General features: G+C 39.2%; 1 protein-coding gene across 1 annotated transcript; it reads left to right on the top strand.

Annotated features, from left to right (window-relative positions):
• Nucleotides 1-15,183: 15,183 nt before the first annotated feature.
• Nucleotides 15,184-25,217, top strand: TMEM184C (transmembrane protein 184C). Its single transcript, XM_042828384.1, has 10 exons — nucleotides 15,184-15,331; nucleotides 15,784-15,914; nucleotides 16,012-16,048; nucleotides 18,129-18,334; nucleotides 19,124-19,198; nucleotides 20,133-20,226; nucleotides 21,370-21,482; nucleotides 22,303-22,402; nucleotides 22,821-22,992; nucleotides 23,446-25,217. The coding sequence occupies exons 1-10, from the start codon at nucleotides 15,215-15,217 to the stop codon at nucleotides 23,736-23,738; spliced, it is 1,338 nt and encodes a 445-aa protein (XP_042684318.1). The 5' UTR covers nucleotides 15,184-15,214; the 3' UTR covers nucleotides 23,739-25,217.
• The last annotated feature ends 1,096 nt before the right edge of the window (nucleotides 25,218-26,313 follow it).

Here is a 26,313-nt window from a genome sequence, read left to right as displayed (position 1 = left end):
CATATCCTAACTTTACATGTCCTTTACATGCCTGCTGCAGTTACGCAGACCAGTTTTACTGCAACAACTCCATGCTGAAATCAATGGGGGTACATACCTCAGAAATACAGAAATGTTATACAGAGGAATCACAGAATCAATATTTACTAATGCAGGTACATAGCATGCTGTATTTCTGGAGCATTGACATATACAAGAGCAAAACACCTCTTTGGGGGTGTGCCCTGCTGACTTCAAGTGAAAACCCTTGCTATTCTCCTGCTACACAGACCTCTGGAATGTGCCTTTCAGAAGAATTTTATCTTCTGTAGCTGATTTCACACTTAGCTGTTCTAAGGATGTATTTTGCGGCTTTGGGAAAACAGTTTACACCAACTAAATGCTGCATGAAGACATCACGTACTTCCATTCCCGCTCAGAAGTTTTTGTCACAAGTATAAACATTCTTAAAGCTTGTTTTGTATGCAAATAAAGTTAACAAGTGAAATAATAAGAAGAGCTTATAACACACGTGCAAAGAAAAGAGTTAAATGTCAAAAGAAAAGGAACTTCCAGAGCTAAACCAAGATGAAAATACTTATTATCAAGCTCTGTTTAGTAACAGTATCTTACTTTTTTTAGTTAATCTGCAGGTAAAATGTAATACTCTCTCCCTTGAATGTAAGATAAGAGTAACAAGATATGCTTAATTTATAGGATAACCTGCTAACTCTTTCACTGTTGAGTTTCTATGTTAATACAGATAATTAATTTAATGAACACTTTACATCTATGGCACTACTCTGTACCCCAAATTACCATACTTTAATGTGTGGCAGTGGAAAACAGTGACAGCGCCTCCTACTAGGATGTAAGTGCTATGAAGTAATAGAAGGTAACAAAGAAGAAAAAACATTTGCCCACCCCTTCCAACAAACAGTGACGACTCAAAAGCAGTGCAGTCTATCTGGATACTGCTCCCTTGGCTGCTAACCCTTACATGAGGGTGAGGAGAAGAGGATCCTGTCCCCACACTTACCAGTCACTCAAGAGCAAAGCTTGCACCTGAGCTCCCGGGTCAGCCCTGCCTTCTCACCTGGTGCTCAACCACTGGTTTAGGCTGTGACCTGGCCGTTCCAGAGGTATTAACAACAATTTATTAGAGTCGGTGCCAGGACAGAAAATGCAAAGGATTAACTATCCCCAATAAACAAACAGTGCAACTCAGGAACAATTCCAATCTCATCAGGGAGCTGAAAATCTATTTCAAATACACGTTGTACAAATACCCTAAAAATTTTTCCGAGACTATACTTCACAAGCCACGGCAATGTAGCCTGCACTGCAACCATAAAAAGCATTAAAAATGAAAGCCAATAATATTTAATGCTAATATTTTATGATGACTAAGTGATCTACAAGAAACTCTGAGCATTACCTGTTTTAATTATCCAAACTGCAGTATCCTTAGAACTCTGCAGATTCAAAAGACAGAAACTTTCTCTCAGTAGTCTGTAGACCAGTTAGAGAAATGAGAAGCTGCGTATTGAATTCTAAATTCCGAGTCCCCCTACCCAGTGCTTAGAGTTTGCCCTTGATATCTCTTTGCTGTTACCTTGTCCTTTTCCCTGAGATCTAACTCTTGACATACCACTGCCAAGAAGTAGGACGAATTAACTTATACTGAACTCTTCACTACATCCAATACTCCAAAAGTTTACACTACGCAGGCCTAAAGCTGGCCTTTGATTTTACTATCCTGTTCCAAAAATTCTAGTGCAAACATACCTTATATTGTTAGGGTAGTTACTGAAAATAAAGCTAAACAAAATAAGACAATTTTAGGGTAAGTGAACATAGGAAACAGAGTAAAATTAAAGGGAAAAAGAGCAATTTAGCATTGGTATTGAAATTAGCTTTTATCTCTAGGAAAGGCTTCCTATCAATTTTTTCCTCAAAGCCACTTCAGGCTCACAGTGAATAAGATGATGAATGGGTCTGACTCACATCGTGAAAGTAAATGATTTATACAGTCCTTATACTAAGCTAAAAGTCATAAAATTGGTAATGCTTATAAAAAGATAGGCAATTCTGAATTTTCATTTGCAATGGATTAACACTTACACTGCAAACAGTTCCAGAGTTATGAACTACAGATAAAACCAGATAAAATAATTTTAATCTAGATTTGGTGTTTGTACTCTCAGTACAGAGGCAAAAAGCTCAGATTAGACAGACAGCTCAGCAGCATAGTAAATACAACATGACATTTTACTGCAATTAATGGTTACTGGCATACAAATGAATTCATTTAGAACTAGGTCAAATACACTTGTGGAAGACATGATTTTTATTATGAATCTCTGCAAACAAAGGCCTGAAAGAGCAAATCTCTTCAAGACTCAAATTAAAGTACTTATTTTATAAAGTAAACTAATATAAACTAGCACCTTGTCCCAAAAGAGCATTTTCCAAGAAAAAGGAAAAAAAAAATTGCTTTTATTTGTGGAGTTGTAGGAGTGCTGCATTAGACATTTCATCAATGTAAACAGTGACTAAAAAAAGCCCTTCAACTCAAACTTAAAGTTGATTAACACAGCAATGTGTGCAACTTTACAGTGTGGGAGATTTAGCTTTTGCTATATTGTTCGTGATCTCAGAATAGCTAGAGAATTTGCATTTTAAGATGAACAACCTGACATTCACAAATATTACTCGAAAAAGAAAAAGAATCTAGAAGGTTTTACTACAAGCAAGGAAGTAAATCGATTTAATTTTATAATAACATCATAGAATAGATGACACCCTAAAACGAGAAAAGCATGGGCAGAAGATAAATTGTATTAATTGGCAGAAAAAGAAAGGAATGCATCTAAAGATGATCAAAAGATACTACCTACTGGGAAGACTGAATTGTGGAAACAGACCTCCAGGTGACAGCGACAACCAAGTGATATGTCTGCAATTGGAATATAGCGGGGAAAAAAAAGAGAAATGCAGTCTGGGGCAAACACAAAGAGATTAAGTGTCACAGGACAGGGATTTAATATGTGACTGTAGTGTGATTTCAAGTTAAATTATTGCATTCAGAATATACAATCATTACTTATAACATTTTTTAGGGAGTGAATAAACCAATTTCTTGAGATGCCCTTCAAAAGTAAAACTACTAATTAAAAAAGTGGCGCAATAAGTTAGTGCTATACAAATAGTTTAGAACTCCCTATGCGAAATGAACACATTCCTGACCAACATAAGAGTCAACTTCATTATTTATTTGCATAAGAATACTAATATATTAAAGATTGAAAGAATCTAAAGAGCTAAAAGCAATTATACTGAGTCAGACCTTCCTACAACCTGTTATGATGAAAAGCAGATACCTAGGGAAGGGTAAAAGGGCATTATAAGCACAGAGGAACTTCCCTGATCACTTAAAGCTTGCACCAATTTGAGGGGAGAGTCAGTATATTTGGGATAAATTAGAAGTATTTCTCTGCATTCCCCTTTCTGATTGTGTTCAATCCTTTGATATCCACTTCAAAACGCATCAGAAGAATTATGTTAGCAATCAACTAGTTCAAACACACAGAGAACAAGCAGTATTACTATCAGGAATACGAAATAAGATTACGTCAAACTCAAGGAAGCACAGGATGTGAGGCAAGAGATGGAAAACAAAAGAAATTATATATAAAAGCACCATTTTCAATGACATTTGATACTTCTTGTTTCTAAGTGAAGTTGGAGAATGCTAAAACTTGGTAAGGTCTGGCAATAGATAAGAATCCACACTCACCCCGCCAAAAAATAAATACAAAATTCTTGAGACTTGCTTGGATTTGCTTCTTCTAGCCATGGTAACTAAGATCTGAATTTGGCCCATGCATGGCTCCCTCAGTATATTTCTTCTGCATAATCTGAGATGAAATACTTTGTAGTTCTAAAATATTTGGATGTGGTTGTAATTAAACGCAAGTATGGTACAATGTTTGGCAAAATCAAAGCATCCTTACATTAGGAAAAGCACAAATAATTTACAGAGCAATACTAGGAATCATACTGCTGGTAATACAAAACTATTTCTTAAATAGGGAAAAAAAAAAAAATCAAAGCGTTAAAACAATTTAAGACATAGAAATGAACTTATTATATTTGTAACAAAACAGAAGAAAAATATTGCAGATTTGATTCAGAAAATAATTTCTATACTGTATTTTCAAATTCTGTACTGCTCTTCCATCCAGCACTCAAAGATTACTAAAGTTTGTGGGAAAAGAGCTGTTTGGCAGCATCCCAGTCCATAAGGGTCTGAGAATGATGTGTCAGAAACACTCAGGAGGCCTGAAAAGCTACTTTAAAACATCGAAGAGCTTTTTTCTTTTTTTTTTTTTATTGAGGCCCAGTTAGGGGGTTTCAGACTGTTCCAGCTAAGCTGCAGTGGGAAAGTAAGCAATTCATTACGCACATCCATAAAGCCTCTAATACTACAATACTTAAACTCCACCATTGCTTTTGAAAAATACCTTTTGGCTTTAGGCATTTTTACAGCTATTAATAAACACTTTCGCTCTCCATTAACAGCTAGTAGCTACCTATTTGAAATGGTTTTAATGCAAAGATTAACCCCCAGCCATGTATGTTGACAAGAATCAAAATCTATTTTCATCTTCAACATTCTTCCCACATCTCTGTACCAACATTCTTCTAGAATAGAAGACTTAGTCTTTATGATTTCATTCTGTAATGACTGATTATCCATCTGCACAAGCTGTTACAAACAAATACATGCAAAGATAAAAGCAAAATCAAACATGTACAAAGGAAGGGAGAAAAAAGCCTACTTTTCTTACCCTCATTTTAACAGTACTTTTAGCCACTTAACAGCTCACACCTCAGAATATTTGAATTTGAATTGCTGTAAAGCTCATTTTAATTTTTTAGAGTACTGGAACGGCAGCAGGACCAACCTGGGATATGCACAATGAGGTGTTAAAAAAAGGATGCTCACTCACACCCAAAGACCAAGACCTGCAGGAAGACTCCACCAAGGAGTGATCTACAGCAAGAGATTCTTCCTCAGTGGCAGCCAGCCTCAAAATGAGATCTAAAAGGGGTGCAGCCAGGCTCCACCCATTTTAGACACAAGTGAATTGCCTTCACCTGTGCTTCCAGGGCTGATCAGATCTTGTTCCAGGTGCTCAATCAGTGGTTCTGTCTGCTACTCAGCAGTTCCCATACATGTGCTTAGAAAGGCATCAGCAGAAACAGTTTGGACAGTACATATATACATTTCCCAGTAGAAATGTATAGGTAATAGGTACAATTGATACTACGTACAGGAAGCTTCTTAAGAAGTTTCTTCTTCTATTAATACTCAGAACCCAATTCTGATTTCATTGCCATCATAAGAATTTTCACCTTTGACTTATGGTGAAAAAGATCAGGCATAGGCATAGAGAGAAAGAAACAAAGACAGAAGAGAGATAGTGCTCATTCTATCCTATCTTACAGATCTCTCTTACTGAATCTACGGCAAATCCAGAAGATGACAAAGCACTGCACTCCTAAGTATCACAGCATCTGATTTCCATCTTCCTGGCCTGCATATCTGAACCCAGAATCCTCTACTGAGAATCTTTTTACAGTGCATACAGGAAAGTGCGTTAAGAAAAACCATCATGTTCTGTGGGGAGGCAACTAACGTAAGCAGGCAGTAACTGAAGAGAACACTATTTTGGATTCTAGTCCCAACACTTACAGTTACTTTCTACTGTTTCAGGACTGACTATTTTTCTAGTTTCTGTAAAACAAAAACAAAAAACAAAAAGACAAGCTACTCTTTCTCACCAACGTGTCATAACTTCAAGACTTAAATTCCTGAACAAGGAATATATATTTTGGAAAGAGAAATGAAGATTGGAGAATCTTTTCTACATTCTGAAGAGTCTGTTGCCCATTGGCTTAATCCAAAGCAAGGGCTGAGATCTCTCAGACAAAGAAAGGGATTGAACCTGGATCTCATCCACACTTCTGTCAGTTCTAAGCGCTTAGTTCCAGTCTGAAATGAAACAGATTTTTCCACTATGGGGCCAGTTTTTGCTGCAGGGTCCTGGCTCACTAGGCATATTCACAGCACACCTACTGGACAGACTGCTCCAGGGAGACTTACAGAGGAATGCTTCATTTCTGGACACCTATTGCACATTAGCTTGAGTTAATTACCAGGCTGCTTAGTCTTATAAGGGCTATATACCTTAGAGACTGAAATAGCACTGCTGGAGTACTCTTTTTATTGCACATCTCATAACAAAAGCTGCTTAAGCCTCCAATCAAGTGTACCACAAGTGTTACAGAGCAGATGTGTAAATACTTAGAGGACCCTAAATTCCACCTGACTTCAACATTAAGTGTTCATGTCTTTTTCTGGGTCTCATCCTACGACAGAATCAACTGCTCAGAAATAATTATGGTATCTGCATAATACTGTATTTCAGAATGATTTATAATTATTAAGTAGTTAATAATTAAGTATCTCTGGCTCCCAGATTAGAAACCAGCTCATGCCTCTCAAAAGTTAAGAGAGAAAACATACTCTTCAGAAGAAACAGTTGTTACGCTGACACGTTTCAATTTGATTGAGATTTTCTCATTTAAAAAACTTTATCTCATGGATTTTTTGCTGTTGTCTGTTTGTTTTCCAAAGAATATCAACATCTGCTGTGTTGCCTTCCACTTCTGGCAAACCATTAGCAAGATCAATAGGTAAATAACTGAGAAGGCATGACCCAAGCATATCTTTCGTAAACTTCATTTTTGGAGTGGATTTAGAGGAAGTGATCGGAAATACTATATTTAATATTATGCAAGCATGATGCAGAAGTTAGAAAAATCACAGAAATTAAAAATAGGCCTACTAGATCACTTAATCACAACTAGTAGTGAAAAGTGCTGTCTGTACCACATGAACATAAAGGTATGTCAGGAATCTGTAACATTTTATGCTCCAGCTTTACTTTTAAAATGGAAAATCCAGAAGAAAAAACTTAAATAGAGTTTTTTCTCCCTTCATTGCTGAAGAATTCTGTAATTCTGGATGTCTGTAAGAACAGTTAGTAGTTTGAAAGGATTGCCAACTACCAGCCCCTTCAGAGCATATCTTAGGTTTTCACCGCTATAATACTTTCGCTGCTCTAAGAGTAATGCCTCCTACTTATTTCCATGAAAATGGCAACAGATACAAAGACCACAGTAGCACTATTTGATAGAGCAAATTCTCAGCTATGAAATGCTATTTTTCAACTTTGTTACCACCATTATCCAATTTGTGCACCACTTCATGGTGCAAAACCTTTGTACGGCCATCTGGAAAGAGGCTTGTCTTTCACATTGCCATCACCACTGCTGCAATGTACTACCTTGCTGTGCTCACATTCGATCTCTAAAAACGTTCAGCAAACATCAACTATTGTCAAGGGGTGCAGTCAGTTCTGCATGGAGGAGTTCAATGACAGTTTTGCTTTACAGGCTCATCCATGTCAGGCACCATTTTGTCAGACTGCCCCACCGCTGTCATCTGTTACACAGGGAACACTGGCGGGAAAGCTGAATCTCTACTGCCAAACTACCAACACCTGCTTCTGACTTCATGGGTCAACACTACAAAACATTAGAACAAAACATTAGAACTTTCAGAACATTATTTTCAGAGCAGCCCTCATAGAATTTCCTGTAAGTTCTGTTGCAGGGCTTACCAGACTGCTTTCTAAACAAACATGGAATATGTTAGCTACAAAGTAACAAAGTCTCAAAAATCCTGGCAAATGAAACAATTTCCAGGTTTAAGTGTCAAAAAGCATGACTACAGAGGATGATAGGCAAAAAAAAAACAAAAACAAACCACCATCATTCAAACTCAGCATTCCTCTTCTTACAAAATGATGTATTTTGTACTTTTATTCTGAGAACTCCAAGTGAGAATACTGACATCACAGCTGATAGTTTTGAAATTCAGTTTGTTAAATACAAGAGCCTCAATATTAGACCAACAGCACAACCTAGTGGTAATTCATTCCGTCCTCTTATACTCAGTTTGCCTCACTAGAATCTGCACAAATAACCATCAGGCATCCTTCAGCGCACGCGCTCCTTGCTTTATGGAACAACAAAGAACAAAGTTGGGATTTCAGAAGAAAATGAAACTTAAAACTGAGATAATTCAGGAAAATTGAAGACTATAAAATTGCTTCTATATATAAAGCAAGAACGTATTTCCCAGTAAGTATATTTTAGCTATACTTAGAACGTGCAATTAAGAGCAGTGCAGTTTGTCCTTTTATTTTCATTTCAAACAGAAAATAACAATCTGTATTCACCTTCGTCTGAGAAACTTTACCTGGGTAACATGACTAAAGGACTATACAAATTACTTGGTACTTAGTCAAAAAAGCTAAAAATGCAGGCAACAAAAACAAACCCATAACAAAGCTCTGAAGTTGTTTTTTTGGCAGTCAAGTATATACTACAATCAAGACACAGCTGTCTCTCGAAGGAGCAGGCAATCAAAATAAAAGAAATACAAGATAAACAAACAAAATACTATTTGTGTTAAAATAGCATTCATTAAAAACCCTGTTTAGAGAGTTTCAAGTGACTTCTTACAATGTCTATGAGTAATTATTATTTTCATATGGACATGCATAGAGAAAATCTTGAAGATACTCCTCCCTGGGTGAATTCAGTTTTGTACAGCTGCAAAGTCATTGAGCATATTTCTCACTCTCTGATCACTGAGATATTATCATATTTATCATGTCTGTCTTCTCAGTAGGAAATAGCAGATCAAGTTTGTCCCTTAAAGGAACAGAATTGTAAATGCAGTACTATATCCCTGAACAGCTGAATTACTGTTTGCTTGCTGAGCACCTGCATCCTGCTGTAGCAGTTCTCCCTCAGGCCAATACGAATCAGATAAAAGCAGAGTTTCACAGCAGAAGCTGATACTGTGAAGGTCAGATGTAGGTGATGGTGGAGATGACCTTTCCATTTTACTCCTTCCTCATGTTTAAGTTCATATTATTGTTTTCCCTTCCTGAATCACTTCCAGTTGGTGTAGAAAAATTTTATTGCCGATATATTTTTGGTATTTTGCTCATGGTCAAAGTGCTTAAAGCCATATTAGTACGGAATAAATATTTTCTACTAATACTACTCACGGATTTAAGAGAATACGTTTTTCAAACATGATATCAGGACAGACAATACCTATTCCAAAGACTCAAAAAATCAGAACTTACTTAAGAGAATCACTAGTTTCAGCTTCATGATCTTCTGCTGCTTGACTCATGCTCAAGATATAAACCTGGCAATGCTAATATCTCAGTCCAGTTGAGATAAAAACTAGGTGGAAAGGGAAGCCCACTCATCTCTCCACTGCTGAGGAACATAGGCAGGTCCCACGTATTTTGTCGTATAAAAGCAATGAACAAAGAGAGATGTACAAGAAATAGAAACTGTTCTCAATCGCAAATGGGTGAGTATATTGTACTTTAATGCTGTAATTACAAAACAAGAGATAACAATCTTCTGATCACAAGTCACAAACTTATGTTCTGAATTGGTATTATGTGGCTGTAAGGACAAGTACTACCTGAGCTACACTGGAGACTGCCTCTCTACTAATCTACTGGATTTGTTTAATTCTAAATGTAATATGTTTATATGGTAGTATGTTACCATACCTGGTAACAGTTAGAAAAGATTTTTTTGTTACTGAATTTGACAGAGCTGGAAGGCTATTCTTTTGAGAACCAAATGGCAAGACGACTTCGTAATCAACTTGCTGAATTTCCAAACACTCGGTATGCATTCCCTCTATACAAAACACAGGAATGATAGATAAGCCCTTCTGAGGATTTGTTTATGAGGGTTATTTATACTTGATCATTTCATGTTCATCCCCTGATGGGATACATTGCTTAGTATATTTTACAAAGCCCCTGCTGGTTACATTGCTTAGTATATTTCGAGACACCTCACACAAATGAATAAAACTCTGGCAGAACTTGGCTAAGCAAATACACTTCTACTCACTGAAACAGAAGCTCATGCTATAAAATGCCAAACAGCCCAGCAATAGTAAGTGGCTAACAAGTCCCCAGGTAGCTAACATTAAAAAAATAAAAATCTATGTGATCTCGAAAACAAAGAAGCCACATCGTAAATCATCACCCAAACTGATGGCTACAAATGCTTCTGGAGCTGAACAACAGCTTCAGTGATCATCCACAAAAGAGGCAACGAAGTAATCAGAATGCTATGGCAGCACTTCCACAAGGAATATCAATTTCTTAGAACTGATGACAGTTCTGTGATAGAAATGTGACAGACGTTTGATTACAAAAAGAAAAAAGCCTAGTACTGGTAACACTCAAGAAACCACACTGAGTTTTTAACTCTCATTAAGTTTTAATAAAATGAAATAAAAATGCATTAGTAATGTTGCTGCTGTGCATGAAGGTTGAACTAATCAGCAGCGCTCTAATGGAGGCACACCTTCTAAAAGGCCGGCAGTAACGCTACCACAGTACAAGAAGGGAAATCCAAATTTGACTACATGAGAATTTGAATTTAATCCTGGCCACCCAACACTGAAATCATGAGTACACCAAGCAGGCAGCCTAATTCTCACTGAGGGTAAACACTTGTATAAAACAAAGTAAAGAAAAATGAGGAAACCTAGGAAATTATTGGCATATAAATAAAAATCTAATTCATGAATAAAATATGCCTCAAAGTTTTCCAGCTGTAATTATAAAACAGTCTATTTTCTTTTCTGTTTTAACTTAACAAATTATTTATAGGTTTCCATACTGAAGAATAATCCTCGTTTACTATGTTCCAACATAACGCTCTTTTAAATAAATTTGAAATTCATGAAAGCAGAATGTACACATGATTGACATCAGCAGTAATACACCTCAGTCTCTTCGATAGTGGAGAATGGTACTAATACAGCTGTTAACTTCAAGCTCTGCAGTGTAGCTTTGTTGCCCATTTCTCTAGTGCTACAAGTCTTAATAGTGAAGATGAACTCTGTCAGTTTGTTTCCCTGAGTAGTATCTCACTCATATCTCCTTGCTGAAGACAAGGGGCTGTGTGGATACTCTGGAGATGGCACTACTCTCAAACAAGGGTGCTAGTTCACAGTAAACCTATCCAACACTTGTGAAAGGGATCTCTTATGCATCAGCACAGCGCTTAAAAAACATATATTCATGTGCAACGATATGAATTCAATCAGCCTGTATTTCCTGCACTGCTGAATCAGAACCAAGAGACAACTACCACCTCACCTTAAAACTACATTTTCAGAGCTGTAACACAATGTAATGCACAACAATGATAGCAGAGCAGCGAAGTCCTAGGCTGCAGTGAGGACTTGCTCAAATGCAGCAGCCGTAAACACAGAAACAAAACAAAATCTGCTTACCTTCAGAAGACCTCAGGTACACAAGGATCTCAGGCAAAACACCCTCGCCTCCACACTGCTGCCTTTGCACGAGCTCTGGGAAGGGGTGGATCCTGGCTCCACTGGCTCCACCCCCTCTGCTCACTCAGGTACATTGCATGCACATGAGCTCCCCTGGGTTGGCCCTGCTTTCCCACCAGGTGCTCAGTCACTGGATCAAGATGTGACTTAGCATTTATGCTACAGAGGACCGTATTATTAATTCATGTTCACTTGTGTTTCAGTAACTTTGGTCTATGAAGTTATTTCAGAGTAGAATTGGTTCTTGACAGTGGAAGCTTGGCACAATAAAGACAGAACATCCTCAGTTCTGTTAAGAGACAGTAGTGAAAAAAGTATTGCCTAAAACCACAACAGAAGAAGAGAACCTCATAAGTTGGAGAAGCTCCTATTTTCGATCAAAATAGAATCATTTCTGGGACATGAAGTTAAAGGAGATTTTCAATAAGAACCATTGAGAGTGGAAATCACAGTAATGAACCTGATCCAGTGCTTAAATATCCTAATTTCCCTTGCTGCAATTTCAGCATGCTTGTGTCATTCCATCAAAAATAATGAAACTTATTTTTTTCTTGGCGGCAAATGTTTTCTCATTTACTAAACATAAGTATTTTAAACACAAATATTTTAGTCTTTCCTGATAGAACTTGTATGTTTGTATTTTTAACCTCTGATCATCCTAGTTGCTTCTCAGTACATACATTTTTTCCTTTTATTGGTCAGAACGATTGTCTCACCTCTCATTTCTGTTTACATGCCCTTGTAAAGTGCTGGCAATTTCAATGTTGTTTGAGTACTACTCACTTATTTGTGGTTTAAAAAAAAAAAAAAAAAGAACAAAAGGTATCTACTTCTGATTCACTTTGTACAAAAGCTTTCTCGAAGACAGCAAGGTTGAAAATATTTATTAGGTTTTCTAGTCTATTGCTTGATGCTCTTCTAATATGAGATTAATTGGAACTAGCCTATAGTGACTGATGTGTGTTATGCTTGTGATAAGTGTGTATCTACAGCAAGGCTTGAGTCCTGAACAAAGGTAACCACAGCTTGGGTTGGAAGGGACCTTTAAGTCCATCCAGCTCCACCCCATGCCGTGGGCAGGGCTGCCACCCAGCAGCTCAGACTGCCCAGAACCCCATCCAACCTGGCCTTGAGTACAGGGATGGGGCACTCACAGTCTCTCTGGGCAGCTGTGCCACTGCCTTGTCACCCTCTGAGTTAAATATTACTGTCTAACGTCTGACCTAAATCCCCTGTACATAATATTAGAATCATAGAATGGCCTGGGTTGAAAAGGACCACAATGATCATCAAGTTTCAACCCCTCTGCTATGCGCAGGGTTGCCAACCACCAGACGAGGCTGCCCGGAGCCACATCCAGCCTGGCCTCGAATGCCTCCACAGATGGGGCATCCACAGCCTCCTTGGGCAATCTGTTTCAATGCGTCACCACCCTCTGTGTGAAAAACTTCCTCCTAAAATACTAATGCTGAAGAAACCCTGAGTGCTACAAACGATATGAGAACTTGTCAGGAAGAGACCAGGTCTCAGCCTCATACTCTTAGGAAAACTGAAAACAAAAGAAAACAGCATAACGACACCGAAAATAACAACAGCAACAACCCAAAGTCCTTAGCCTCCAAAGAACCAAATTACCGGGAAAATAAGAAAAAATCCAAAGTTCTTTGTAAACAATGCATACATTCATTAATAATGTAAATTGGTTTTTGCCATTTTAAATATATTAATTATAGATAAGTACTCATATTTATTTCTAGTACTTCAGTGGTTGCATTATCTGCTTTTCTGAAAACTCTTGGTTTTATATTTGCTACATGTTTAAGAAAAAACATTTGTACCTAGACACTTATTCTGTTTGACTTGTGGGAATACAAGAAAAACTGTTCAGAGCAGAAGCTGTGGAGCAAGATAAACAGCACGAGAACCAAGGACACCTCTAGAAGAATAAAGACCGTCTCACAGCTCTGACTGGATAAGCACCTGTGTGAATGGTTAAAGAGAGTTTGTAGAATGCTCTGTTGGCATGTAAAGGTAGATGGGAAAGTTGTAGGAGCAGATAGGAAAGCCAGAAAAAGAAAACTTGTGAACGTATACAAGTGATGTGAGAACTTGTAATAAATGATTTGGATCATCCTCATCTGAGTGTGTGCATCAGATGCTGCATGACTGAACAGGTTAGCTTCTCACTGACATCTCGTACCATCTTACCGAGAGTTCGTGAGGCACCAGAAGTGAGCAGAACAGGCTCCTTAATACTAATGTGGTAATACAATACAGAAACGTAGTATTTCACCTCAAAGCAATGTGGGAAGTACTGTTTGTTAGCGCCACTATCAGTGAAAAAGTTTCTGTTCACAAGTCTGCCATAACCTTAAGCAAATTCCACTGAATTTTTATTTTGTCCATAACACAGGGATGACCTTTCAGTTCTCTTGCCACATTTTTTATCCATAAATTTAAATTTGTAGCTCATTCACTGACTAAAAGAAAAACCAATGGCGTTTGGCGTATCAGACTTCTTAATGTAGGCAGGGCTGCCACCGGGGTAACTAACTCAGAACATGCTTTTGAACTCGAGGTAAGGAAAGGAAGCTAAAGGAAATGGGCAAAAGAAAAGGGCCACACAACTCCACACTCACTTGCAAGGGAACCTACCAGTGACTAAAAATATCAATGTCGCTTTAGTTCTAGCTTTGCTTCCTCAGACGTTGGATGGAGAAGGAACATGTAGCAGCCCGATAGCACAGTCTCAGCTTCTTGGTAAGCCAACATCATTTAACTGCTGGTTTGTGGGCTGAATTGTCATCACCTGTGGGAGCCGCTGGCTACCACTACCAGCTGCTACATCAACGCAGCCCACAAGAGAGCTGTGCTATTTGAGTCCTCGCAGCTTTGGTAACGTAACACCAGAAAGCCTGGGCAAACAACGGAGATGAGTTTGAACAGTCTGGAATTTACAGAGAGGAGAGCCAAGTCACCGTTCTTTAGCACCTCGTGCGGTTCCTTCCAGCACACACTTCTCAAACACACAGAAAAATGCCTCCGACTGTGCCAGCACAGCCCGGCACCTCAGCTCTTGTGCTTCATCAGGCACAGCCGCGGAACCGCGCTTCAGCATTTTCCACTCAGTCTGAAATGCGCGCTCCACAGATTGTGGAAACGTAATAACAGATTTTGCGTTATCCATATTGCTCTTCTGGAGCATTCTGAGCAAAAATGAAAGAAAACGCGTCAAAAATATAAGAAACCCTAAAAAAAAAAGGGATAAAAAAAAAAAAAAAAAAAGGGTCCCCCTCAAACACCAGCAGCGGCGACCCGCGGGCACGCGCACAGCCGTTACCGCGTTGAAGTAACGGTCGCTGCGCGTGCCGCGTCTCGAGGAGAAACATCGGGCGCCGGGCCACGTGCGGTTCAGGGGGAAGGGGCCAGCGACGGGCAGAACGAGCAGCCAATAGGAGGAAGTGGGGGAGCCGGAAGAGACGCGCGGCGGAAGTGCCGCGGGGGCGGGGTGGCGGTGAGCAGAGTCCGCGCTGCGTCGCTTGGCGGGGGCGGCGTGGAGTCGCCTGCCGCGGGGCGGGGCGGCGGATGAGGCCTGGCAGGCTGCGCGGGTGATGCGCGCCCCGCGGGGGCTGCCGGGCCCGGCGCCGAGCCGCTGAGGCGCCGCGGGGCCCGAGCGGAGCGACCATGCCGTGCACCTGCGGCAATTGGAGGCGGTGGATCCGGCCGCTGGTGGTGCTGCTGTACATCGTGGGGCTGCTGGTGGTCGTGCCTCTCTGCGTGTGGGAGCTGCAGAAGCTGGAGGTGAGAGGCTCGGGGTGGGGGGGGAAGCGGCCTCAGCGGCAGAACAGAGGCGCTGAGCCTCAGAGCGGCCCGGGGGTTCGGCTGCGCCCCAGGCCGGCCCGTGTGTGTATGCATTGTCGGCCAGGGCAGGAGCGGGGCGGAACGGGACAGCGGGCGGCCGTTCCCTCCTTCCCCTTCTTTCAGTACCTGCAGAGCAGATGCCGAGCTGGTGGAACGAGCACGGGATGCCCTGCGAGCCGGATCCACAGATAGCGACGGAGACTTGATGGTTCTATGCGTTTCAAAAGCAGAAAACTCAGTGTTGGAGTACACGCTGAGCATCCTTCTTGAAACATAATTCACAGGCAAAAAAAAAAAAACAAAAAAACAAACCAAAAGCAACCTCTTGTTCTACCTGTCTTAAAGAATTGATTCCAGAACTTAGATCTTGCACTCTTCTTTCTCTTTGCAAGGTTGGAATCCATACCAAGGCATGGTTTATTGCAGGGATATTTCTACTGATGACCATACCCATCTCCCTCTGGGGAATACTACAACACTTAGTCCATTATACTCAACCTGAATTGCAGAAACCAATAATAAGGTAACATCTCACCTTTTATCTCTGCTGCAAATATTGAATTTAATTCGAATGAAAGATATCTCTAGTAACATGAAGTGTTCTTTCGTTCTTGTAACAGGATTCTGTGGATGGTGCCGATTTACAGTTTAGACAGTGTAAGTGTTTTCTTACTGTTAACAGCTCAATAAAACTGTTTGCTATGGGAGCTAGGGAAAATGGTGTCACAGCAGAAACAGTGCTGCACACAAAGTTGTAGTCCTAGAAGCTTCTATTTATGTGTTATGGAGTACATCAGAAGTGTTCTAACAGTATTACATGCTAGTTGGGAATCCTGTAAAATCACTTTTGCAGCCTCTTCTTAACCCTCTCAGTCCTTGAACATTCTTTCAGTGCTTTGGAAATGGAGTTAAGTGCTTACTTCTGGTTCTTCCATTTTCAGTAAGAGCTGAAATGGAAACCTGTTGACCAGCCTGATACAAATGTAGTCTCAAAATTCAGAGCCTTACCTTTCTTCCCTGCATTAGGCTTAGCACTAAAATTCTTTACCAAGAAAAGTTTAGTGCTGATGTTCCTTCTTGGGGAGAAAGAACAAGGCTTCACAACAAGCCACTTCTGAGTATTTTTATATGACAAGTAGCCTTGCAAGTTGTATCCAAGATTTTGGATAGAGCTAAGCAGCACAACAATTCCATGGATTGTATGTACAGGGTGTGTGTTTACATATTAGTGTCACCTCTTGACATTGTTGTTACTTACATTGACTCCATAGAAGACAGGTTTCCAGGAACCTATCCTTTGAGCTTTTTCCCCTTCTCATGTCCTCAGATTACATAAAGTGTCCCCTTCATGTACTTTTTTAAAGGAAGCAGCATTATCTGTTTCCTGTAGGAGATATCAAGTACCTCAGACTGATATTTCAGTTATTTTCATTTAGAAGCAAAATGCATGCTAATTACATGAGCTCTATCCAGGCATTCCCCAGTGCTTCTGATGGGTATTAAAATCTTTCCCCAAGCTCTTGGATCTTACAGCCTTTGCTGTACGCATGATATTTTAGAGCTGAATATAAAGCTCAGTTATCAAATTCAACTAGATGTCCACAAAGACGTGGCAGGAGATGTTACTTCTAGCAGTTCATAACGAGAATGAGCATGTTAAGAATCTTCCTGAAGTTCTAATAAGAAGGTCGGTCTAAAAGGCACAGTATTCACTCTGCTACGCTTCTGGAAGCATCGTAAACTCAAAATACTTCCTTCTGTTTGGGAAGCAAAACAAAACCTCAGTTTTTTTCTGTTAGAAATGCTAGCTTTTTCTGTTAGAAATAACTACCTCTTAGAGGCTAATTAGCTGCTGTCATGTATTGTGCTGTAATGCAATGGGAAGTGCAGCAATGACAGCAGAGCAGCAAGATACTAGGCTGCAGAGAGTAAGAATTTGCTCAAATGCAGCAGCCATGAATGCACAAATAAAGAAAAGAAGCTGCTTACCTTCAAATGGCCTCAGGTACACAGGAATGAGCAGCAGAAGATGCTCTTGCCTCCCCCTGCCAGCCCTTAAATGAGTTCTGCGAAGGGGTGGATCCTGGCTCCACCCCTTCTGCTCACTCAGGTACATTGCATGCACCTGAGCTCTCATGGGTTGGCCCTGCCTTGCCACCAGGTGCTCAATCACTGCTACATACCATGACTTAGCATTTCTGCTACAGCTACAAACACACTAGAATATTTATGCATTAGACATGAACTTTGTACCAAAGGACTAAAAAGTTAGTTTTGAAATCAATATTCATAGAATGGCTTAGGTTGCAAGGAACCTTAAAGATATCTAGTTCCAACCCCACAAACTTTGACTGTGAACATGTGAATTTGAGGAAGCTGTTCTACCTTGTCTCTTTTTAATAGGAGTAGGTCAGCTATAGGAAACCATCTCCATAGTTACCTTTAATTTAAAAGATTGAATTGTGTTGAGAGATGCAGAGCTCCCCTTGTGCAGTGCTATAAGCTTGCTTTCATTTGAAGAAGCAGAGATGCCATCTAAAGTTCCACTTGTATTTTTAGAAAATGTATTTTCTGTCAGTAGCATCACACTCTTGCCAGACAAATTACTTTGAGTTCTGTTTAATTAGTGCTTCCTGTCTACTGTAGCATTGCTTTTTGAAGTAGCCTGCCAGCATTGTCATTGGAATCACTTCTGCCTTTCTAGTGTGTAACTTCTTGTGTACCTCTCTTCTTGCAGTGGATAGCTTTGAAATACCCCAACATTGCAATATATGTGGATACATGTCGAGAATGCTATGAAGCTTATGTCATCTATAATTTTATGGTTTTTCTTTCAAATTACCTAACCAACCGATATCCAAACCTCGTATTAATAATAGAAGCAAAAGATCAGCAGAGACACCTGCCTCCCCTGTGCTGTTGTCCATCGTGGGCTATGGGAGAGTGAGTATTTGATGACATACTGGATGTTAAGCTGTGTAGTCAGAGACAGATCTTTTTGCATTTAGTAGTGTACTGTTGCTGCTTGGCAATAGTCTGTTTATGGTTTGCACACCTCGTTCGTCAGATGAACTCTGACTGAAAGCAGCTGGGACGAGCGTGTTTCCATCTAGCAGTAAAAGATGCTAGAAATCACACTTACTTACTAATGTTGACTCCAGTGCTGCTGAGGAACACTTCCTTATTTTTGAAAAATGTTGAAGTCTCTCTGAGTTTCCTTCCTTTGCTATCATAGAATGTTTGCCAAAGCCTCATTTTGATTCAGTGACACCACACAGCATAGTGTTTGTATTTCCATAGCTGAGAAAAGAGAGGCCATATGCCCATGAGCTGCTCATTTCTGTATACTTACTCAGATGAGCAGAGTCAATTTTCCTCCTCTCAAAAGATTTCAGTAAAGCTGTTTAAAAATGTTAAACACAAACTATGAACGCAACTCCTAAACATGCCCAAATGCAGGGACAATTTCATTCTCTTTGTTTAGCCCAGCCAGAATCTTTTTGTGGCTGGAAGTGAATTACCAGGTATTTAATGTTACGCATCTGTAAAGTCCAGGTCTACTTGATTGCCTGTATGCACAAAATACGTTTACAATTGAAGTTCTGGAAATAAGCTAAGTTCAAGTCACCGTGAAATAAAAATGCAGTTTAGTGAAACAACTGAGAAAAGGAAATTTCCATGAGTCAACTGTCTTTAAATTCTTGTACAATTATTTTTGCATTTGTTTTGCAGAGTTCTGTTATTTAGGTGTAAACTCGGTGTTTTGCAGTACACTGTTGTCAGACCGTTTACTACTATTATTGCTTTGTAAGTACACCCATAAATAATGTATATTGGTCTTTGGGACATAATTTTGAGTTACACTGGGAATGATTTTCATGCCCTTTGTATTGAATCAATGCAGTTTGAAAGCAAAGTAGTTGTGTTGCGTTCTAAATGGGTCCTTGCAATTTGCAACAGCCTCTGATTTCTTTATGGCTTCTCTACAGCAAATGCCTTTTTGCAGAATTGAAATAATAAATACTTAATGCCCACAGCTGAAAGAAGTGGAAAAGGATGTAAAATACTGTTTACGTGGGAAGGACATTTTAGAGTACAATTCTCTCGATTTTAGAGTTCTCTTTTCTTCCTCCTTCCTTCCTGGTTTTAACAACCATGTATTTCTAATGTCAGGTTTCATGTAATTTTGTAGGTTGCATTAAACTTTACATGGGATAAGCCTGCCTTTCTGCCCTTATATCATAGAACTGTTGTTGTAAAGGAGTAGCAGGCAGTTAAGCCAACTGATGTTGAAAGCTTAAATTCATAAACTTGGTATTTTTCTTCCGTGCAATCAATTCTGTAGGTCTGAGAAAAAGCTGCTATTCACAAAGAATATCCCGTAAATATTTGTATTAATGATGCGTTCTAACAGTTAGAAGCAAAGCAGCTAAAAATGTGAGGTTTATTTTTTTGATCTATTCAGCAGTGGGATCTGCTAACTTTGCATTTTCCCTTCTCATTTGCTGTGCCAGAAAGCAAAATTTCATGTACCTATATGCATTATGGTATGCAAACACAATTTCTTCTGTGGAAATACAGTGCCTACTTAATTTATTTGTTGAAAAATGATTGTGCAGACCTTGACTGTCTGTGTTTGACAACCAGAACAGTTCTAATAGTTGATTAATGTGATGGGAGCTTAACAGTTCAAGAAACTGTTAATGTATTACTTTGTCACTAATTCTAAAATCTCTTTCAGAATTTGTGAGCTAGTAGGTGTGTATGATGAAGGAAACTTCAGCTTTGACAATGCTTGGACTTACTTGGTTATACTTAACAACATGTCACAGCTAGTGAGTATCAAAAGTGCATCTTTCTACTCGTTTAAGTCATCATATTAATATGTGATTCTTCTTATGTGAGCTATTGAGAGTAATTGCACGAATGTCAAATCATTATTATAGCGAGAATATCTCACTGTAATTCTGTTCTGATTATCTTTTTCAATACTGTTTGTGCAAAATGTTTCAACTCCTAAACTCCATGAAGCAGTAAGGTGTCCCACCTCTCTACCCCAAACTGTTTGATGATCTGGTCTGACCCACGCATCCTAGCTTCCTCCCAGCACCCATACAAAGATTCTGCAGTAACTTTGTTAAAAATACTGTTACAAAGGTGGGGGGAACAACCTTTGAAAACTGGAAACAGAGCATGCAACCTTTAAAGAAAAAAAAAGACAGCAAAATTACAAGATTTTTTTGAGACCCTCTAAGCAAATAGTAGCCTTTCAAGGGAAAAGGATACTCACTTCTGCAGCAGGTTTAGAAAAAGCACGTCATTCCACCTGAAAAGGGTTTTGTCCTGGTGCTGTGGCTGTGTGTGCTGGGTGACTGTTGGTTAACTCATGAGCTGCAGCTCCTTTCTGCTGCAACAACAGTCCCAGCAGCTGCACTCTGACTTCTGCACGTTCAGGTTGACATGATGGCTTAAGGAAACTTAGCAGTAATAGGCTGGGAGAATTATCAGTGAAAAGAGATCAATTTAGTTTGGCTATATGTTAGCTTGGTTGCTTGCAGTCTAGATTGTTCAAATCTGCAGCGAAGACTGCAGTCATTTACCTTTTCTTATAAAGAGACAACCTCTCAGATGTTCTTAACAGACGTCTGAAAGAACACCTGCTTTTTGTGGCAATTGCTGCAAAGCTGCACTTGGTTTTGGAGAGACATGGCAGCTTCCTACACTTTCTTTTAGCTTCTGTATTTAAAATGGCTTTTGTAGGTAGATGACCTCAGTCTTTGACGATATAATTCTAAAACAAAATTTCAGAAAGGAAAAAACAAGCCTGCTTTAATGCAGTAAGGACACATTCCCTAAATATAGACCTTCTTTTCAAAAGACAACTTCTGTTCCATACTGTGATGTGTTTTATTACTGAAGAAGTCGTAAACAAATCAAGTAAATATTTAAAAGCTTTTTTTTTTTTATTTCCTTGTTAGTTTGCTATGTATTGTTTAGTGCTGTTTTATAAGGTACTACGTGAAGAACTGAACCCTATCCAACCTGTTGGAAAGTTCCTGTGTGTGAAGATGGTAGTTTTTGTTTCTTTCTGGTAAGTTAATTACTTACTAGTTAGTTCCTGCTCTCAGAGTGGTGCAGTAACACTCTGTTAAAGAAGCATGTTGTTCTAATAACGAACTGGAAAAAACAAGCTCTTAGGTTGTCTTCTCTTTGGGTCTTAAGGGCTATGAGTAAATATTGTACTGCATTCAGGTTTAAGCACCTCACTAGAACAAAGACATTGAAGCTCTGGAGCATGTTCAGAGAAAGGCAATAAAACTGGTGAGGGATGCAGAGCATAGATCTTACGAAGAGTGGCTGAGGGAGCTGAGATTGTTTAAAGTGGAAGAGGCTCAGGGAGGAGACGTTACCGCTCTCTACGGCTGTCTGAAAGGAGGCTGTGCTGAGGTAGGGGTTGGCCTCTTCTCCCACATAAGCAGCAATACCACTAGAGGGAATGGCTTCAGGTTGTGCCAGGAAGATTCAGGTTGGACACGAGGAGAAACTTCCTTTCCTCTCCAAAGGAGTAGTCAGGTGCTAGAATGGGCTGCCCAGGGATATCACTGACCCTAGAGATGTTCAAGAATCGTTTAGATGTTGTGATGATGGATGTGGTTTAATGGGAAATATTGGTGGTAGGTGGAGGGTTGGACTGGAGGTCTTATCCCCATTTTGGTGATTCTATTATTTTAACATTAGCCTGTTCTCTTTCCCTTCATTTAAAACCTAAACAAACAGCAAGGTTTTTTTTTTTTAAATAAGATTCTTAGTATATACATACACAAGTATACTTCAAAGTAGGCCTTGCCTACCAGATTTGTTTGGAGATTTGTAGGCAACACTATTATAACAATAATTAATAACTTTTATAGGCAAGCTGTGCTTATTGCATTGCTGGTGAAAGTTGGTGTTATTTCTGAGAAACACACCTGGGAATGGCAGAGCGTGGAAGCTGTGGCTACAGGCCTACAGGTAGGAGCAAAGACCATGACTTTATAGGAGAAATCACTCTATGTAAGATGATTTCAAGCAAATACTAACATATCTTACCTAGCATAGGCTCGAGTACTACTGAATTTATAGTAAGTTGGACTACGTCTCAGCCAGTCACCCCAAATGAGTTTTATGCTCAACACTTCCCTATCCATGTTATCCCTACTCGTGTTATTTGGAAGGAACAACTTCCACCAAGACAGTCTGTTCAGCAAGGACTGGTTCCTGCATTTAAATCAAAAGGATTGCACTCTGATGTCTGCCAAGAATGTCCTATCCCTGGTTTAAGAGTAGATGCCAACATCCCAGTGCAATTACTGTCAGTCATTCAATGAAGAACTCTTTTCTCCAGTTACGAGTGATCAAGTTTTAGTTAATACCTCTTTCCTTGTTGCAGGATTTCATCATTTGTGTTGAAATGTTTCTAGCTGCTATTGCACATCACTACAGTTTTTCCTATAAACCTTATGTTCAAGAAGCTGAAGAAGGGTCATGCTTCGACTCCTTTCTTGCAATGTGGGATATTTCTGATATAAGGGCAGATATATCAGAACAAGTTCGAAATGTTGGTAAGTAACAGACATATCTGCATTATCTGTAAAACAGCCTACGTACTTCCAGCTTCATTTTGCATTGTTAGCCATCTCTACAGTTCCATTGAGAACATCCCATACCAAATTAGTGGCAGCTGAATCCTTAGAGCATTTCATCAGGTATCTTGCACTACATTGTCCCAGTAATCCTGTGAGTTAACTGTCTAGTTCTGAATTTTTCTTTCAAATAGATCCAAGGGATTCAGGTGTTTAGCTGGAATAGAGAGGAATGTCTTTTACTTATGCCCCCTTCTTTCCCTTACTGGAAAGATATCCTTTCATTAACTGAAGATAAAATTACCCACATAGAACTGTTCTGAATTGAAGACTAGACTTCTAATTCCAACTTGCCTAAGCTAGTGTCTGTTTGAAGACCTTGATGTACTGTTCTAAGCATTAAGGTGGTATTTTTGTTTGACATAACTCCAGGAAGGACGGTTCTGGGCCAGCCAAGAAAAATGTTTTTTGCTGAGGATCATGAGCAAAATGAGCATACAAGTTTACTATCCTCCTCTACTCAAGACCCAATTTCTGATGCTTCTTCGATGCCATCATCACCTATGGGTCATTACCAGGGGTTTGGACACACTGTGACACCTCTCACAACACCAACAACAGTCCCTGCAGTTGATGGTATTTATAACACTTCAGCTACCCGGGACGCTGCGGAATCTCCTGAACTAATGCACAATTCATCAGAGAAAGCTTTGGATAGAAGTTAGACTCACCTTTTTTGAACGTGTCAAGGAGCCTGGTATATTCTCGCCACATACGTTCAGTTAGCATATACTGTTAGCCCTGGAAGTTGGATAGCATGGAGTAGCTACTGTGCAGGCAGGAGGAGGATACGGCTGTAACTGACAGTTACATATGTAGCTGTAACTAACCTGAGTACCCAATGAATATAAAACGCACACTGTAAAAGTTTCTGCAGAAATTCAGGAATCACATCCTTGAACTGCCGGACGTTGATACATCTGTTATACGAACGTACGGTAAAACCATACTCCTTTCTACTAAGACAAGAGAAACGCTTGAAAAATGCTGTGCTCTTCAAAACACGAAACGTAAATACTACTGGCAGTGGGAAGGGTTAATTTTGAGAATGTAATTTAAGAAGGGCAGTGAAAAAAAACTCTTTATATTGGTTTTGGTTTTCTTACTGATGATATTAACTACATACCCCAAGGCTTGAATGGTGTGTGGATGACATATAACTTCTGTGCACATGCCATCTTCTTCCCATGCTAGCATAGTTAAATAAAATCCCCTCAATGAAGATAATTATTGCAAAGCATCAGTTAAAAAAAAAAAAAAAAAAGTCTAGTTAAAAAAAGAAAAAGCATTCCCTGTTGGTTCTCACCATAAAATACAGTTGGCCTAACTATTGTTCTTGTACCTCTTAATTTGTCAGTCTTTTGCATTCAGAGTGTACAGCCAGGTAGTTAAGCTTTGGATTAGTACCTTCGTATTTGGCTTTTTTTCCTATCCTAGAATAACAGTAAGGAGAGGGGAACAAAGGATGTCAAAAATTACACCGAAAACAAAACTGACTTTGGTTTTGGCTGCAATAAATCCTTTTAACACCTGAATTTTTAAGCCGTTAACATATCGTGCTTTAACAAGATGTCTGTGGTAGTTTGTACTCATAAATTTGTATCTGTGATTATTGTATTATGCTTCTCGTATAGCCTATTCAAACGTAATAATTCATTTGTGCGTGTGTCCCAGAGAAGAGACCTTTGCTAAGGTAAAATTAAGTAGCTAGTCTAATACTGGAGTTACTCGAGCATTATATTTTAGACCAAGGAAGAGTAAATTTGTATCAAAACAGTTTGCAAAACTGACAAAAGCAGCTGCTTTTTTAAAAATCCCATTACTGGGTTTTTAGTACTATTGCATGTTTGCAGTCTTACAAATTGAGAACACTAAGTGACACATCATTGTTTTTTTTCCCAGCATTGTTGGCGTTTACAGGATAAATGTTTAACTTCTGTCTGTCACAGTGGGATTCATCTTAAGTGCTTATTTTGCAGTACTAGTGTGATGTAAATACTGCGCCTTACTCACTAGGCTGCCTATTTTATAGCTGACTGTATTTGCTCTATCTGAAGCTAGGGGGAAAGTGCAAATCGTTCTTTCCACTTTGCCAAGTCATTGCCTTTGTTGTAAATAAGCAATTAAATATTTTATTTAAACTGTTTGGCTTTTTTTCCATTTGATTTATTGCTACTGTCATTTAGAATGTAAATGACAGATGATGGCAGCCGTTCTCTTTGTGAAGGAAGGGATCTTGTGCATAACGAGTAGAAGTGCTTGTAATTTCTTCCAGTGTTTTGAGTATAATGAAAGAATTCTTCCAGAAGCTTATGAGGCATCAGACTTATTTATGCTTGACTCAATCTTTTCCTTGTTAACAGCCATGTTTTAAAAAGAGAAAATTACTTGTAAGAGCTTGCAATAGGTGGGGACTTCCTGTTTGCTCTAGCATGTGCACAGGTAAAAACAGGGGAAAAACAACGCTGAAGAGCCTCTGTCCTACTCTTAGATTTTCTTATGCATTGTAACCTTTGAATATGGGATGGTATCTGGTTAATTTTAAGAGATCTTAATCACCACTTCTGTTTTCAAAATAAACTGGAGACCTGTCCTTCCCTGTTCTAGAAGGAGCTTTATTACAGCAATCCAAGAGCTGCAGGCTGAGACTCCTGTGGCCGCAACAGAACTACTCAGTCCCTCAAGGTGATCCCAGCTAGCCTGCCTAAAACATTCACCTAAGGGAGAGTACACAATGATTTTGCATACAATGAGACTAGAAAAATTGTTTGTGAATGCCTCTTCTACAGGCTTTTGTTAAGGACACATTGCAGAAGTGTGCTGTACATGGAATGGACAGCAACAATATTAAAAAGAAGCTTAATGCTTCACTACGGAAATACCTTGTTCCTCTCTTCCCTGTAGCTACAGGGATAGAATCAATGCTGAGAAATGACTTCTAAGTCTTTCATCTGAATAGAAGATTTAAGAAAGATAAAGAAATGCTGTTATAACTGCATGGAAGAACAGTATACAAATGCTTGTGGTGGCTGCTGTAATTAATTGTATCAGCTTTCTTAAGAGGAAAAAAGTTTATATTACCAGAAATATGACTCTGTAAGAAACTCCAAAAGGCTTACTGGCTTTACCTTGTACTACATAGCTAGACTTAGTTTACAACACTCATTTATAACCTTTTGTAATTACATGCAACATGACCACGTGATGTTGCAGCTGGAATGCTATTACAGTCCTTTTTAC

This window comes from Centrocercus urophasianus, unplaced genomic scaffold (genome assembly GCF_019232065.1).
Source record: "Centrocercus urophasianus isolate 14NV4802_14NV808 unplaced genomic scaffold, USGS_Curo_1.0 seq_3, whole genome shotgun sequence".
NCBI classification, from domain to species: Eukaryota; Metazoa; Chordata; class Aves; order Galliformes; family Phasianidae; genus Centrocercus; species Centrocercus urophasianus.
The sequence above is the reverse complement of the archived record's forward strand: the minus strand, read 5'-3'. Positions and strand labels throughout refer to the sequence as shown.

Bases quoted from the DNA above. Each gene is read 5' to 3' on its own strand.
- TMEM184C (XM_042828384.1), top strand. From the start codon at position 15,215: ATGCCGTGCACCTGCGGCAATTGGAGGCGGTGGATCCGGCCGCTGGTG. The intron at 15,332-15,783 runs GTGAGAGGCTCG...TCTCTTTGCAAG, and splicing joins GGGAGCTGCAGAAGCTGGAG to GTTGGAATCCATACCAAGGC. The intron at 22,993-23,445 runs GTAAGTAACAGA...ACATAACTCCAG, and splicing joins AGAACAAGTTCGAAATGTTG to GAAGGACGGTTCTGGGCCAG.